Raw genomic sequence first — 18651 nt, 5'->3', positions numbered from 1 at the left:
TTATAGAACTCCATATTTTACTTGCCATACCTTAATTAAGTGGTCTGTAAATAAAACAAGTCATTAACTGTTTGCAGATATAATTAAAGAAGTCAGCAGGTTTTTAGGTGTGAAACATTAGGGACTCCATTTCTTGTTTTCTTGCATCAGGAGATTGTACACTAAATGTGCTGATACAGCATCTTCAACTGCTAGACCTAGAAAATGTCAGTTATTTTGCAATCAGAACAGCATTTCATTTGGGACTTTCAAATAAAGTTTTAATAAGGAAGATTATTGGTCATTTCAGTGTGTATTCCCTTTCTTACTGATAATAATTGTGAAGACAACCTCTATCTCAAAAGTTGGAGCATGTTTCATTACTAAAATTGTTTCACCTTAACCCTGTTAGTACTTGTACATAGCCTATTCATGCATCAGCAGAAATCCCAGACACTGCAAAGTAGCTTGAAAATTCTTCTTCTCCCGGTGCAAATGGGTTCCTAGGTCATCCAGCGGTTCACTGTTTAGTTCATGTGTTTGTTGTCTGTGAAGCAGGTCTGAGCCTTTCCTAGTCCTCTGGTTTGGATTGCCTTTTATTATTTAATTTTTGTTACTGCTATAACTTTTAATCATTTTCAGTAATTAGTGGGAGATGTTTTGGGAAGATGGGACTTAAAGTGAAAAACTTCCATAAGAAAGATAGCAATGTCATGAAAGAATTGAAAAGGACTTTAATTGAAAAGCTTTCGGTGTGCTGTTTTTCTTCCAGACAGATACATATTTGGTTCTGGGTTTTAGTGTCAGCCCTAGCTAGCAACTAGTTGTTACTCAGTTAATGGTTAAAATAGTTTGCTCAAGTTTACTGAGGTGACTTGGGTTTTTGGAGCTTTAACCAAGTACTATCTATGCAGTGGTGGAGTAGGTGCTATAGTTTTGTCTCATTTATGATATGCAAGAATAAAAATGGTCAAAGTTAACAAAGAGTGTTGGTACTGAATTACATTGAATTAGTAGAGAAATTAATGCAAAATCAGGCACACAAATTAGTAGTGGAATTAATGCAAAATCATAGGCACACAAATTCTATTCACTCACACTCCAGCATTGTTGCTTGATGACATAAAGGAAATGCCATCAAGAAACTAATTTAGGTCTTAGTTTGACTGTTACCAGTATGATACTTAGACCGTGGTAATAGTGAACCTCTCACTAGATCAAATGTTCTACTGTAGACATAAACATGTACATTCCATATTGCTTACCTAGAGATTTGAATATTGTTGTGCCATTTTTCTTTGCTATCTGAGTCTGTAGAATTACTTCACCAATTTCTGCATATACTGAAGCACCAGCATTAATGACATCCCCTTCGAATGAAAAATACCATGTATTACTAGTAATAACAGAGAAATGATTGCACAATCCAGTATCATTACCAACAAATGTTAAAGTATAGCCATAAGTCACATTTATTTAATCTTGAAATTTGAACATTGAAAAAAATTCTTTCCACTGTCTTTAATTTTGTGTTCCAGTGTCTTTTAAGTTTGTGAGTATGATTACAAGGCAGTGATATATTAGGTGTTCACATAATAAAAGATAACTACATTCCTGAGAGCATCCCATTAGTTCTTTACTTGACCTTTTAAATCCTTTTCTCCTTACTGTTTTTAACCTCAAACATTCATCACAGATACTACTTGCAATGTGTACGTAACTTGAATTATAAAATTATCATATGCCAATGTATTTGACACTGAAATGCATCAATTTATAAGTGTTCACCCATCCAAACCCACTGGTTATCAGTATACATCAAATGCTACCCTTGAAATAAAGAAATTACTTGAACTAGAATAGTAAGAATGAAATAATATTCTTTGACAAGAAGTTAAAGGCTGTGAAAATCACCTTTATAGGCTATAATCTAAGTAATAGTCCCATACTTGAAGAGCTGAAATAGTTTCATACAGTTGCTGTGCATGGAAGCCTTTATTGATTTGAGGCAGCTCTTACATAATTTTTCCTAAAACTTTAGATATATCTTCTCAAGTTTCATCACAGATGCATCATATTAACATAGCCAGCACTTCCTTCAATTGTAGGAGAAAAATGATCACCTTACTCCAGTAGGCTGGCCCAGTGATTAACAAATGATTCCAATTTTGTTATTGCCAACTGGATGACAGCTCAGCGATTCCCAGATTTTGTATTACGTTCATGAAAGCTGTACATCATTTCTTTTAATTTTTTATAGATTATTCTTTCCAATATTTTCATGGGTGGGTGTGCGATGATAACAATGTCACTATTCCCTTAGCTTGTGTGTGAATAGCACCAACAGGTTTTTTTTCACGAATTGGAATTGAATTTATTGAAAGTTACGTTTTGCAACTTCTTTAATTTAATTCTGTTACTAAATCTTCATTTTTATGCTCCAAAAATACATGTAACACTTATCTCTATATAGAGTCATACAATTCTCTTGCTTTTTAATAATTTACTTATATTTTTATTGATTTATTTACTAATTAATTCATGTACTATTTTCTTTTTGGATAACCCTTCTTTCTGTATTTCCCTTTACCTCCTGCCAGTAAAAAAATCAAAGTGGAGAAGTAACCCCAGATAGGTCCTTGATACCTAAAATCCTTCTGGAGGTGGATTCCCCTTCCAAACAATAACCACCACCACCACCACCACCACCACCACCTCCTCCTCCTCCCCTCCTCCTCCTCCTCCTCCTCCTCCCTCCCCTCCTCACTCCTCCTCCTCCTCCTCCTCCGCCCTCCTCCTCCTCCTCCTCCTCCTCCTCCTCCGCCTCCTCCTCCTCCTCCATCATACGCTAACAAGAGTCTTCAATAAAGGTTTGAGTGATATTAAATGTTCATTAGGGGGTTTGGAATGCATTAATTGTATTTACATTATTCCTTATGGTTATTATTGTTTCGGTTTTCGTACATTTTGGACGGATTATGTATGAAAACTAAGGTGCCACCTTGTTCCATATGAATAAGGTACATCTTCTGAATAATAATGATAATGTTATCATCATCATTGCCTTCAATGCCATGCACCACAAAGGTCCTCTGTAAATTTTTGCCACTCTTGTGTTTTCTGTGCTTTCACTTACAAAAATGTTCATTCATCTCGAAGGGTAAGTGCCACTCTTACAATTTTGGACCTCCCTTCTTCTTTTTAGTGATAACCATGAATTAGGACTAAAGGTGCTTCAGATAAAATTATATTTAATTGATCTATCTTAGTAATTCTTTAAATGTTAATGAATGAATTTGAAATGTTCAGTTCCTTAAAAGTGGTTTTCCTGGTACTGAGAATCAATCACCGTGTGAAGAATTTCATCTGAATACCTTGAAGTCCTGGTGTTATTCTGTAACTAAATTATTTGGTAAAGTGATGTTTGGAGATCTTTTGTTTAATCATCCTATTTCTCCATTATAGTGAAAATGTATTTCTATTAAGAAAATCAGTCCAGTCAAAAGCAACATGTTAAATGTCACAACAGTAGCAGTCTCCCTACATTGGAAGTTGGAGTGATTAACTGTACAGAAACATGAAGTGGACTTTTAAGAGCAACCTGCTAAATTTGGAATCAAATTCAATTATGTAATAAATACTTTCTCTTTCAGACCCTAACTTGTTAAAGAGATTATTCTGTGATAGGTTTTCTCAGTCAAGAGAATCACCAATAAGTGTGTCATGGCAATGAAGAAAGAAAATACTCTCAGCAAGTGGATGACAGTACAGTGTTCATGTAGAAAAAACACACATGTAAGTAATTTTATCCTGCCTTCATAATGGACATAATTATTGGACCCATGAATATTTTTTGAGTAACCCATGTGACCCAATCCTAGCAATCAGAACAACAGAAACATGTTTTATGGACGCCCAATTTTCAACTAACAACAACTATATCTGGTATTTGAAATTAAGCTTTAGAAGAGATTTTGTCAGATAATTTAACATTGACAGTTTATCCAGTCAGAGATTATGGGAGTTGTAAGTTACCAAATTAGATCTAACATATTTATTAAAAACAATCCCTTAGGGTCAGCTCTATTAGAATGAAGAATATTAACTCAGTAGGGTGGCAAAACTATTTAATGATGATAATCTATTTGCTGACGTTGGTGAGCATCTATATTGAACTATAACTATCATGATAGTACTTTTTTTTTTCATTACCAAATTTAATACAGATGTTCTTATGTCTCAAAGAGACTTAGAAAGAATATATCATTCATACCATTACCAATCATCATCAGCTCCTCAGTGGCATGGTTGGTATGGTGTTTGCGTCCCACCTCGGTGGTCGCGGGTTCGATTCTCGGCCATTCCATTGAGGAGTGAGGGATGTGTATTTCTGGTGATAGAAGTTCACTCTCGACGTGGTTTGGAAGTCACGTAAAGCCGTTGGTCCCGTTGCTGAATAACCACCGGTTCCATGCAACGTAAAAACACCATACAAACAAAACAAACCAATCATCATCATACCTGACTCCTTGTTGGCTGCAACTTTACTGTCTGCATATATTGTTGCCCTTCGAACGAGTTCTTCCTCAAGTTCTTGTTTGTCAGGAGAAGGGGCCCCAACACCTATTAAAAAGATATGTGTAGTTGAGGCTTTAACTAACAAATTACTATATTGATTTATGGTGCCTGTATTACTGCAAGTATTGCACACTAAACATTTTTGGAATTTTGAAAGTCTCCAGAATCCTTGACACTTAAGTAAATAATGTAGAGTATGTATATTTTCTTGAGAAGTAAATAAAATTTAATTATTTGATATCTGTTTTCAACATGAATAATTCCACTTGCAATACAACTTACAGTAACTTTGTTCTAATGTGGATTATGGGATCGTAATCATGCTGAATTTTGTCATTTAGAAATGTCTTGTCGTATATGTACATTGTAATATCCCTAACCAAGGTCTTCTTTCCAGTTCAGGCCTTACATTAGAAAAATTTTTTTAAATGATTACTAACTATTAATATGGGCACCTGGCTTCACCCACTCAGCTTTCAAAATAGGCTGTGATGCCATGGTACAGGTGTTGATGATGTCTGCATCTCTGACTGCTTCCTCTACACTCATTACCACCTCTGTCACTATGCCTTCTGATGCCAGTGTGGCTGCCAAAGCCTGAGATGACTCCCTTTTCCTGCTCCAAATTCTTATCTGTTGGGTAGAGTTGATAATCTGGCTGCTACAAACTTCATGAATGTGATCCTGTTTTAGTATGTTAAAATATGACTGCAAAATGGCTGATAGTTATCCATGGACTACATGCATGCCATAGTACAAATGGCAATTGTAATTAGCATTTGTGCCGGTACAGTTGTCACTTACTCGTCACAATGCCTTTGTTGTCCCTGAGATTGAGAGAATGTTTGTTATGTATTTAAAGCAATAATTGATAATACCTAAGGTTACCCTGAAGTATCCATGAGGTTTTTCTTAGGTATTTCAGATGAATTTCAGATCTTTACTTTCACCATAGTATAATTTCCATTTATTAAAAAAAAACTATGATGTGGCAGTCATAAATTGAGTATAATCACGTGACCATTAATTTAGGATATTCAGACAAGTCACTAATTATCAAAGTCTATTACAGCACATGCTGTCCTTTAGGTAGAAGATATCAGGGCATTCGTAACAATAAACATATTTAAAGAGCTTGATACAGCAATCACGACACATTATCAAATAAGGCTTTCCATCCTGTATACATTATACCCAGTCCTTATTTAATGTTGATTCAAACAGTCTCTCATTCTTGTAGTCATAGTCTATTTTCAACTGATTACTTGTTGAATAGTATTGGACAAAGCAATTGATGCCGTGATCACTCCATCAATAAAATATTAAAAAGACATGAAAAAAAATCGCATCAATCTATTGCATTTTTGACTGATACAAGTGCTTTTGCAGGAAAAAAACTGTAGAGTGGCCAGATGCAGTTGATGTTCCATTTTGACTGGCAGAAGAGACTACGTATTACTATATTTCATCTAGTTTCTCTGGGTTAGTACTTTCCAGATCCCTAAAAAGGATGATCTGTAGGTCAACTAAATCCTAAGCACTGAGGCACATTTTTACAATTCTTGATGGATCATACAATTTTTATATTACACCTCTGGCTTGGTTCACCTTGTTTTCTTTAATTGCACAAGGTTAGTGTCTCTGGTCTTCATGCCCATTTATCTCCTCTCAAACCATGCTTTGATGCATGCAAATTTAAAATATTGCCAGTAAAAATAACAAACAAGGATTCATGAACTGGCCTTAATTTATTTTGCTGTTCATGTTCATTACAAAAAATAAACATCAGAAGGATTATGTAGGGTACTGAAAAATTCTGCAGTTCCTAATACTGGAAAGCTCTACCTTTAAATTTACTTGATATTCCTCAACATCTAACAGATATTCTCTCAATCTTACCAAACAACAAAACCATTGTAACAGATTAAGTAACGTAACCCTTTAGTATAATAAGCAAGAGTACAATTTGTACTGGTAAGGTAACACTAAATATGGTTTATATTGGCTCAAATAACAATTGCAAATTGTACCAGTAAAAGTGAAAGTTGAACAAGACTGTTATTTGTACCATAACATGCATTCATCTTGTCAATTACCGTCCGTTGTATGTGATTTCTTCTCTTTTTTTTTTTCGTACTATCGTCACTCTTGGAAATTCTTTACTGTGGAAACTAGCTTTGCAAGTTAGGCCTTTAAATTTTTTTTGGATAAATAAATACCTGTGCATTTTAAATAATAACAGTAATAATGCAAAGACTGTTAGTTTGATGAAGATGAAGTTACTCAGAAATACCTTGCAGTCCTTAAATATGTGAGACATAACACGAGCATGTGAACGACCCTGTGTACCAGCTCCAAGGATACCAATGATCAGGTTACCTATAATTAAAAATATCATGTATATTAAAAAATATTATATATATATATTATATATATATATAGATATTATATATATATATATATATATATATATATTGAAAATGTTCTTAAAATTACGTAAATCATTCTTACATTAAATGTTTAACTTTCTAAAGATTAAAACTGTCCATTCTTCCATACATGTGCTAGTAGTTGTGCCGAAGTTTAAATTATTTATCATAATCCGATAAGAAAAGAATTAAGAACTCTGCTTAAGGTGATGAACAGAAGTTCATAGAGTGACCAGTGTAGATACATATGAAGAGATTATTGAAAATCAAATGGTGCTTGTTTCCTGAAATTTACATAAACTATATTGATGTTGTTGAAGTAAATACAATTTTACCCTAATTATGCGTGAAATAGTCTGGCAGTATAAGGTTGCATCCTCACTGCAGTGAAATGTGCCACAAAGACAAGTCAGAAGCTTACTGCATGCGTATTGCAAACAGGTTGAAAAGAAGTCAGTGATCCGTAAAAATAGAAGATATCTTTAGCAACGGCTGGATAATTGTATGAAGCGCTTTTTATGTCACCTCTATTTAACTTTTTTGTGGTGTATATGCAATGGAACCACTATTAAATTGTCCCAAGGAGACTCTAAGCAACAATAAAAGCACGATGACACTCTTAACAAACTTGCACAGGAATGTTTTTTTAGCAGGTGTAAAATGCCAGAAATTTTCGTTTTTTATCCGAAGAGACCGCAACCCATAGCATATTGTGTTGATCAGAAACACACCAAAGTTCATTCAGAATATCACACTTTAATTATTCAATTCGAATTTTGTGGTTGTACCAATGATATCTCGCCCTGATAGTAGTCAGGGGTTATTTTAGGTCACTGGTACCAAACATGACTGCATATGATTGTTACTAGAGATGAGAGATGGAATTAAGACAATTAGCTGGTGCCTGTAAAGCACTTCATGCACTATGGTCATACAGCGCTCTGAAATAATATGCCTGTTTTACATCTGTCAGAATACCAGATGAAGATTACTGATATTATGGCAGGCATTTTTAGAATAAAAATTTTTCTAGTATCATGGAGGCAGTAGCGATCATTTATAATAGAGGCTGATAGTTGGTATAATACATCGTCAGGTTTTTTATCTTGAAGTTTCTTACATGTAAACGATTTGATTTATGAAGATGTGAACAACTGGCTTTCAAGGGCGTTTCGTGCTAATTTTTCAGTTTAGATCGCGTAACTTGCAGCGATCGCTACATTTCAGGGAATGACTCTTTACTGAATAAACATCTAAACATCTATGTAAAACACCACCTTACTTTTCTTCTCGATTAATTCCAGAGTAGCAACAGCCGAAGCAGCTGCCGTTCGCATTTCCGTTATGAGTTCGCCATCCAAGATCTGCCAAAAAGATGTACTGGACGTTATTGCCACTTTTTACAGCAGTCCTAGAACTTGTAGATGGGATTGACTATGTTCATTTAATTGCCTATTGGTGTTTGATGAAAAATAATCGCTACAAGTAAATAGCACAGAAAGGAAAAGGTTTAACTGCTCTGAAAGGAAAAAGTTTAACTGCTTTATGACACTGAACCAATCTAAGAGTACTGCAAAGCAATGTGGCTATGTTTTATATGAAATCAGTGGGTCATAATGAAGCCTTAGACCCGGAAGGACATTAAGAGCTCTCAGATGAAAACCCGAGTCACTTACAGCAAGAGGTACTCCAGTACATGTGTCCATGAGCAGGATCAATGCATGGTGCGTCGAAAGGCCTTTAGAAGCATTACCGCCGAAGACAGTGACAATCTTGGTGGCCAAGGCTCTTTGTTCCTTGGCCAGGCCTGGCATCACGAGCATTACCCTAAAAGAATCGACGTGAATAAAAATTTATTTATTTCACGTGCAACATGTCAACAGGCGGCAGATCTATTGCCTCCTTTGTTTTAATCCCCGAGAAAAAGACTGCAGTCGATAACATTGCAGCTGAAACGAGAATGTAAACGTTAGTGGGTTTTGATGACAACAAACTTCAAACAGACAGAACTCGTAGAAAATGAAAGATTCGCCTCAAAGATAAAATAAATACCTTACAAATCAAATAAAAAGATTATATTTATATATCATAGGAAAAACTAGGAAATGATATTAAAATATTTCCATCTCAAGTAAGCCTTTTGAATGAAGAGCTCCCAAATGAACGGAGTGAACTGATTACGAAATGAGCAAATGGTTCTCAGTTATTTTCCCCCTCTTCGAGTCTACTGACTGAGTGAGAGAGCCTTTAAAAAGGCAAGTCCTTTTTCTCATGTGTTCGATTCGTTTTGTGTTTTAAGAACATGAATTATTTAATGTTAAGATATTAGGGATACAGCTTGTAACAGACTTCGCTTGGCACACTGTAAGCGTTCTGCCTCTTCCTAGATTTGAGTGTTCAACTTGTTTACCACTGCATTCCTCCTAGTTCACATTTCTTTGAAATATTATCAGTTAGTTACTTCATTTCTGTTCTTTGGAAGTTGGAATTATTGTCCGTTCCCTCAGGTTATTGTTCAACAGTATTCGCTTCAGATTACAACACATTTAGAAATGATAATGCCAGACGGTTTCTTAAAAAAAAGGGGGGGATGTTGATGAGTATGAATTTATATTCCCGCTGAGAAAAAGAAACTTGTAAATTCAGAACTTTGGAATCGGGAACGCAGTGTGTTACGTGTTCATGCTCGCTATTCCCAACTGTTAAAAAGCAACTAAGAACTGTAGTTCCTGGTAAGTTACATTTTATGGGTGAACCCTGTCTAATCACTTTAAATTTTCGACACTTGTGCAGATTCCTTGGTGCAAAATCATCCTGCTAGAACTTTTGAAAGCAAAAAGTGAATAACTGCCATTTTCAAAACCTCCTCCTAATTGCAAATTCTCCCTGTTTTCAGAGTGCTTTTGCGGCAAAATTAACAATCCAGAGCCTCCTTCCTTTTTTCTCTCTCAAATCCTTTATTCTATCCAGGCTTAGTCATATTAAGGACCCCTTCATATAGTACATCCAGGCAGCACCTAAGAACCATTTCTGTCAATTCACATCACTACTGACTAATGCAAAATGTTTTTTAAACTCCCCGGATAAATCAGATTCAACCTGGTTAGGCACTAACAATGTAAAGAAAAAGGTGAAGGTGAAGTATGTTCCCGGTACATATGAGACCAATCAAAGCAGCTTATCCTCTTGAAGAGAGAGAGAGAGAGAGAGAGAGAGAGAGAATGCGATCCAGGACTTAGTGGAAAAATACAAGCTTTAAAGGAGATAATCATCTTGCTGCAATCTGAGTATACCAGCGACTCCAAATGTAGATCTAAGGGATTTTCACTCGCTACGAAATTCTGAGCCCAGCGCATTCTCTTGTAAATCAGAAAGTTGTAATTATTTTGCTTTTCACTGTAATTCCGATGCATTTTTGTTTTTACTGAGATTGTGTTACGCTTGGGGAAGAGAGAGAGGTGGGGGAAGGGGAGTCACCTTTTAGCATGAAGCTATTTTGTCACCTAAGCAATAAAAATGTAACCCTCATACTTACCCATCGTCCGCTACAGGTATCCTGGAGCGAAGGGGTTGTACGACCCCTTCAGGATGATCAGGCCCTCTGGAAAATGCAGCTAGAGATTGGCGCACTTCTTTAATGAGATCGTCCCAGGTCAATAGTCGCCTGACGTCATCATCACGGATCCACTTGATCGATCCCGAGGAGTGAGGCAGCTCTCCGGAGCTCATGGTCGATAGGTCTATCGCAGGTGAGGGAGAAAGGTAAAGTCAGGTGCCTCGTGACAGGTAAATTTTTATACACGGACTGAAAATCTTATCCTAAAAAGGAATAGAAAGGAGAATACAACGACGTTCTGCACGATTTATTTCTGTCAAAGCGTTTCGTTGCTAAACACACATCACCAAGCCTGAAAGAAATTTACAAAACTAGTACGAAATCTTAGGTGATATCTGTTCTTGTTACGTTTGAAAGTAATGAAAAGAAATGGGAATTCCAGTCATTTAGGGGAAAAGTTATGATAGCACATTAGCGCAGGCTATTTCTATCCCTCCCGATGAACTGTCCCTGTCTCTGGGAAGGTACTACATTGCACTTGACTGTGTGGGGTTGAGATGCTTCAAAAATAGGAAGCTCTTAGAGAAATTACCAACACTTTATTTAGTTTTAGTCAGTTGTGGTAATCTTTGTAGTCCCGATTAAAAAAAAAAAAAAAATCTCCCTTTCTGCATTAAGAATAAATAATTTACCGTAGGACCTATGTTATTTTGCTTTAATGAAATCTCGCAAATCATAGAATACTGAAAATAATTCGTTGCTATCTAGGTTATTCAAATTCACGTTTACTATTTACTGCCTAGGCTACTCAAACAAATATTCTTAAGGGTTGCGTTACTACACAAAAGCCAATTCCGTCATAATGCCGGGAAGGTAAATGGCTAAGAAAGAATGAGAGGGAAAACCGAGTACGTGGCCTTGAACGGCCAGTCCGTACGCAGGCCACAAAATGGTGGCTCAGCTCAGCAATATAACTTTCCCGTGAGGGTGGTGGGGCCAGCTGACCGGGAAAAAGTCACTGCTCTTGGAGGCCGGTAAAGTAAAGGGTACTTGTACTGCAGTGTATATTGCTCATGTAAGTCCAAGTCTTGCACTTTAAAGGTCCTCGGACGCGAATCTGAATTTTATTGATCTTAGAAATATGCAGTATTTACGTCATCTACGTACATACAGGAAGAGTGCTAAGGCAAGTTTCTCATGCACAAACACGCACAAACTCTCTCTCTCTCTCTCTCTCTCTCTATCTATCCTCTCCTCTCTCACTTCTCTTCTCCTCTCTCTCTCTCTCTCTCTCTCGCCTTCAACTTATTGTGATGTGTTATTAATCTTCACGTACAAAGTTTCTCTCTCTCTCTCTCTCTCTCTCTCTCTCTCTCTCTCTCTTCTCTCTCTCTCTCTCTCTCTCTCTCTCTCTCTCTCTCTCTCTCCAGTTGACTTCCTGAATTTGTCACCTGAAATGTTTATATGGTTTTATGGTTTTGTAAGCGTTGTTGTTGGAACAACAGGAAATTTGTGAGGTAATACCATACTCCATACTACCATTGTTGGTAATATGCGATGTACGTACAAGGACTTCGCCGTTTCAGCTTATAGCTGGCAAGGGGAAACAGATCTAAACCAACCTTGAACCGTTCTATTATTTCACCAACAAAGTTTCGCCCAAGATCAGAAAGGGTGGCTTTAGGTCAACACAGAACAAAGGTTTTTTATATATTTACGGTTAAAATCCTGAATCAGACATGAGTCCAATGGGTAATTTTTGCATCTCGTGATACACCTCTTCTAATGCTTGTGTAACCAAGCCAACATCTGTTTAAGTCCCCGGTGTCGCCTTGGTGACGTAACCAACATCTATCCAACTTTTCCGTGGTGCTAGAATTTTTACATCCTATAGTGTTGTCACCTTTTCGATCCTCCGTATTCCAGATAGACTACACAGAAATTCAACTCGTTTACTGCATTCGATAATTACACTTAGCCCTTCAACACTCATCATTTTTCAATATAACAAGAGTTAAGTGGCCACCACTTTTCATGCTTCGCCTATTCCAGATTGTTCCCTTCTCTCCATTTGCAACAACTAATCAAAAACACATAAAGGCTTCATGAGTGAAATGTGCAATGGTAGATATTAGCAGATTTCTTCGTATTCAGCCGACTGAAAAGTGAAAAAGAATAGAAGAAACTAGTAAAAGTTTGAGTGTGCTGTGTTTGTAAGAGGAAAACTTGGGAGTAAATGTAAGCAAAAGTAAGGTTATGATTGTTTATGAAAAGCAAGAATGTAAATATTGACGGTGGAGGAACAGAAGTGCCGGATTCATAGAAAGCAGACCTATTTGGGAGTAAAAATATTAGATGATGTTAGGATGAGAGGAAGCAGAAATTTAGCTATGTTAACAAAGATTCCGGAAAAGACTTGGAGTGGCCATGGAAGTCGAGGTGGGAATATATGAAAGGATACTCAAGCAAACCCTCCTTTATGGATTGAAACCTTGGACATTGAATGTAAATGAAAGAGAAAAGGCTGATACTGTTCTGATGAACTGTTTGCTAGTATTTGTAGCATAAAAACATATTGGAAGGAAAGTATCTTGGTATCCAGGAGGTGTGAGTCTACATGCAAGATAGAGACGAACGGCGCGCGCGCCCGTGTGTATAGGGGTTCACCACATTGGCGATGAGTGCTCTGTGTATGTATTTGACGCAGACAATTTTGTGGAAGTTTTACTGCCTATGTGGTTCACCTCCTATTCAGTAATTAAAGTATAGTATGAGTGGTAGCGACCGTTGTTGTGTTGGTTTTCTCTTGTCATCACAGTTAAATAGGAAACGAGAAGAAAACTATATATATATTATATATATATATATATATATATACATATATTATATATATATATAAATGGGGATACAATCCACAATGAAGTAAAATCCTCTTGTAGTTTATACATGTATTCCTTGTACAGGATTAAAGCTTTCGACCATCACCTGTGGTCTTGTTCACTAAAATGTGATATGTCACCTCAAGGAACTAACAAGTCAGAGCACAAACATTTGTTAGTTCCTTGAGGTGACATATCACATTTTCGTGAACAAGACCACAGGTGATGGTCGAAAGCTTTAATCCTGTACAAGAATATATATTATAACTACAAGAGGATTTTTACTTCATTGTGGATTGTATCCCCATTTTACTTAGAGGTACGACATAGTACCTGGCTTCTGCATATATAGATATATATATATATATATATATATATATATATATATATATATATATATATATATATATATATATATATCTATATATATATATATATATATATATATATATATATATATATTATATATATATATAGCTATATATATATATATATATATTGATATATATATATATATATATATATATAGATATATCTATATATATATATATATACATGCTATATATATATATATATATATATCTATATATATATATATATACTATATATATATGTGTGTGTGTGTGTGTGTGTGTGTGTGTGTGTGTGTGTGTGTACTCTAGCCCTGTTAAGAAACCAGATCTCGTGAAAATGTCTTGAGTAAAGGAAGTGCAGGCAGGCATGATTCTGCAGTAATATTTCTTAAAACCTTAGAGTTCACTGAATGTCGCTAATAGGATTATGAACTTATCGGGTTTCCAACGATCTTATTTTGTTATTAATAATCTTAATGTTGAGAACTGACTGTTCTGTAAACTTGCCCTTCATTTATCGTTGCGCACAAAGACTAAACCTTTCTAAGCTTGAATTTGTAGCAAAGTTTTAATGAGAGAATGCCAGTAAACGAAATGTGTCCTTCACCTAAACGGTTTATAAACTATTAAGTTGATGCTGAAGGCATTTTCTGAGCCAAATTCACCTATCTACGTGGCCCGTACTCTTATTGAAATACAATTTGTGGCAAATCACCCATACTTCGTCCTCTTACTTATCTGCTTTTTCATTAGTTCTACCTTTCACTCTTTACTAATTTTCTGTCACATACACCACCTATCATCATCGATTGCTTGCACTGTCTTACATACATGTTTCCAGATACTATCTGCTCTTTAAGATTCTGTAACATTTTTGCGAAGTCTTAAAAGTCATTTATTTGGGGCAAGAATCCTCAACCTATCTTTTGTAGTTTTTTTCTTCTTCTTTGTTTTGCTCTATGTACAAGAGTAGTTTGGTGCATCATTTCCGGAATGAGATGTCTTGAGAAGGCAATGGATGCCTTGAAAAAGTGTGGCTACTAATCTTGAGATGGAGGAAATCCTCCCACCTACATTGTTTCTTCATACAGGTGCCGTCTTATAGAAAAGTGATGTGAAAAGTTTTGATGAAAGCCAAGGTCACCCCTGTCAATGTTGTTGTGACCCGAGTCACTTTCTCGCTCCGGCCTGACAGCTATTGCTTCTGCAGCCTACTCTAAGACTGATATATATATATATATATATATATATATATATATATATATATATATATATATATATATATATATATATATGTATATGTATATTCAAGGGAGATCTTTGGTAGTGTGAATAATCTAAAGACTATTAAGAATTCTTGTGCTGCAAGGGTTTTTCAAAGATAAAGAAATTCGTGGAACCATGCAAAACTACAGTACAAAGCTTTCGGTGATTTACGGTCTGATGCTATTTATGCAAACACTGTATGTATATATGAAAAATAAATTGATTCATATTAGCGGCATTGTTTTCATTTATAGCATGAGGCCAAGACCAAAGCTCATATTACCTGCTATCCTTCTTCGTCCAGTTTCCCTATAAGTTGTCATTCAAGAAGCATTGAACTTGAACAACTAATGTATATAATCTACTTGATGTACCTCAAGTAGGATGTAATTATGACATTAGTCATATTTTACTGGTATTTGTAGCTACACTAGTAAATCTATAAAGCAATAAAACAAAGGCCGTTTCCTTACTTGATGTCAACTTCAAACCAAAAACTTGATTTTAAGAAATAACCTCTCGGCACTATCCCGAAACTAACTAGTCTTGACACTACCCTCTTTCACTTACTACTGATATGCCTTATCTCTAAGTGTCGAGAAATGAAACCTTATAAAATGCTATCGAATCTCGACATTCTTGAATCACATCTAGAATATCATGTGCCTTATTATACATCGGTCAGTGTATTGTGTTTGACGGAGAATTGGATCATAATGATAACTTGCAGCTAACTCGTGTTTTCTTACGACACACATTATGATGTTATTTATCATTCTTTATCATTATATTACCGCACTTAGAGCGATTCTGTATTCATATATCTCATATCATCATTACTCCACTAATTGTTGTTCTTGTTCATGTCATGCATCTTTATCGCTTCTTCTTCATCTTCTTTATTTTATTAGGAGATCTGGCTTCTTTTACTGGAGTCTTTATTGTCATTGCTCGTGTTCTTATTCTTCTTCTGAATTTGACAACTTCGAAAATAGAGCTTCGAACTAGCACCACGACTAGGATTAGGGTGTTAGAAACGATCGTTCCTAAAAACGATATCAGCTTAGAATGAAAAAAGAACAACAAAAGAAAGAGTTGGGTTTTATGACAGTGAATTTACATATGTAAAAATGCTAGTGCCTCTTATCTTCAACTAAATCGAGTGACAAGTCCGCGCATAAATCCATCTACTTTTTTTTTTTTTCTCTCGGTATGCCATACTTACGAAGCATATCAAAGCAAGGACTAGTGCTATCAGAATGAGCTACTTGCCGAAGATCCAAACGGGGGAACAGTCTTCAAAACACGGAAGAGAAAAATAATTATATTTCCCTCAGTACAGACGGGTCTCCCAAATTCTTGAAAGACTGCCTAAGCATGGTTGTGTGTAATTTAAGAATAAATTAAATAGACCACGCATATTTCTCAAAATTGAATTTGCAATTCAATATAAAAAATCTAGAATTTTCAATGAGTTACGTGTATAATTAATAAAGCACCATGTTGTACTCATTTTTAGTTGAATTTTTGTTAAGAAATCCAGCTAACCTTACGTCTGTACCTCAAGATGGGATAATTGTTAATAAAATATCATCATCTGCAAAGCATTAAGAGCATTTTTAAAGCTAAATTTCATATCTTACATATTTATATGTAAAAAAAAAAAAAATAAAGCCAAGAGCACTAACCTGGGGAACATGGGCTATTATAGTGCAACCACCTGATTAAAAATTCAATATCACTAAGAAATGGTCCACTAACCACCATATCAATCGAAAGTGCCTTTCGATTGATACGGTCCAAAGCAGTACTAATTTAGGCCTTGGAAAAAAAAAAAAAAACTTCATGACCCGACGACACTTGGGAATAAGTGTGTAGTACTATGTGAATATTGCTGAATCCATATTTCTTCAGCTAAAGTGCGGTGGGGAACTTTGGTGTGTTTGCCCTCTAGGACCACACCCTACAAGGAATTTGACCTAATGTTGGAAAATGTATGCATGAGACTGCTTTTGTTGTTGACATAAACTGTCGAAAGATTTAGAAAATGACCGATGTGAAATGAAGTTTGTAACAAGATACCCTAATGGAGGAAACTGTGAAGTATTTGCGTAAGAAAAATGTAGGGACGACTATTCATTCATGGTTTTTCTTTGAACGTTAAGACGGGAAAAAGCAACCCGAGGCTGTTAAAAAAAAGAAGTGCTAAGTAACGAGCATTTCCAAAGTGAAAAAATGAAGGTAAGTGAAGATGTACAGGACACCTTTGTGTATCGTAAACATTTTTCATCTTGTTTCATTCTTCATTACGCTATGCGAAACTGAAAGGCTTAGTTAGTGAGTTCGCTCTGGTATAAGGTCAGCCTTATATATCAACAATAATACTGGGATGGAAGTTTTTTTCTTTTTTTTTCTTTTTTTACGTGAAACCGTAATTTTCTATATGATTGTGATAAGGTTGGCTGCAGGGCTTATTTCAGTAAGAGCATCTGTCTACACACTACTGAAACACATTTTACTCCTTTCTAACACCGATGCATGATGAAAGAAAAAAAAAGTCTGACAACAACGAAAGAAATTTGTTTTTAAACAATCGTGAGAAAACATCATTTGGCAGTGGTCTATTGTCAGAAGCGTACCAATCTCTCTTGTTTGTAACACACAGGGAATATTTTCTTAGTTAAATGATATCGACCATATGATAAAACGATGTAATTTTTGCTTTAAAATGTAGGTACGCGTTTATAACAAAGGTTTGAAGTGCTATATGAAAAGTGATAGGCTTGTGATTCTCGGCATAGACCAAGGTCAGACCCAGTTTTGGAAACTCAACAAGCTTCGTCCGGTTCAAGTTGTTAATAGAATGGCATGTCAAATAAATGGTAAAGTGTAAAATAATCTAATTATGATTACAGTCATTTCTCATTCGGCTTTGCAACAGTTTTAGTGGCCCGAAAGTTAACTCATCAAGTTAAAAGACTTACCGAGATTATGGCAATGTTTATCATGCGTTATTTTTATTTGCTTACTACGGATATACTAGTTAGGAAGTAAATCTTCATCGTCGACCCTTCACTTCACAATTTTTCAAAAATTATCATTAACAATAGACCAAATGCGCATTGACCTACGTCCATCATGTATCCCTCCGCAGCAATATCGAACTTGCCCCATGAAAGACATGAAGTTTTAAATATCAAAATAAATTTGGAGCAGACCATGAGAATATGAAATATATTACCAGGATTTGTAAATAAATACACTTGTATTGAGGACCAACAATTCAAAATTTATTTCAAAGTTTGCACTACTTACAATTGCGCTGTTGATCTTGTTCGCTGAACACCTCCAAGATTGTTTATAGATGACTGAGTTACCCTATGCAGCCATCGTATGAAACAAGTGAGCATCGAAAACAGTTATAAAGCTCGATGAAGGCTATTCGAGGCCTAAATATAAAATCGGAGAGAGGATCGAATTATATTATTTTTCGCAATCGAAAATGAATTTAGTTTCCATGTTGCCCTGTCGGCTTGTTGTTGGGGATTATTATAACTTAAATACATTTATCATGGGATTTTTATTGAATACCGATTTTACATTTTAAGAAC

The 18651-nt window shown here is 35.6% G+C and overlaps 1 protein-coding gene across 5 annotated transcripts; it reads right to left on the bottom strand.

Annotated features, from left to right (window-relative positions):
- Positions 1–63: 63 nt before the first annotated feature.
- LOC135206954 (ketimine reductase mu-crystallin-like) lies at positions 64–18502 on the bottom strand. Of its 5 annotated transcripts, none has more exons than XM_064238503.1 (9): positions 18356–18502; positions 10522–10726; positions 8663–8813; positions 8269–8350; positions 6851–6936; positions 4998–5190; positions 4501–4602; positions 1245–1349; positions 64–197 (listed from the first exon to the last, which is right to left on the bottom strand). In XM_064238503.1, exons 2-9 carry the CDS (start codon positions 10713–10715, stop codon positions 118–120), a joined length of 993 nt encoding a protein of 330 aa, XP_064094573.1. In that variant the 5' UTR covers positions 10716–10726; positions 18356–18502; the 3' UTR covers positions 64–117. The 5 variants fall into 5 exon arrangements, with proteins under 5 accessions (XP_064094573.1, XP_064094572.1, XP_064094571.1 ...); XM_064238502.1 differs by lacking the exon at positions 18356–18502 and adding an exon at positions 18025–18179; XM_064238501.1 differs by lacking the exon at positions 18356–18502 and adding an exon at positions 15514–15643.
- Positions 18503–18651: the final 149 nt, after the last annotated feature.

Source organism: Macrobrachium nipponense, chromosome 31, assembly GCF_015104395.2.
Source record: "Macrobrachium nipponense isolate FS-2020 chromosome 31, ASM1510439v2, whole genome shotgun sequence".
Taxonomy (NCBI): Eukaryota; Metazoa; Arthropoda; class Malacostraca; order Decapoda; family Palaemonidae; genus Macrobrachium; species Macrobrachium nipponense.
The sequence above is the reverse complement of the archived record's forward strand: the minus strand, read 5'-3'. Positions and strand labels throughout refer to the sequence as shown.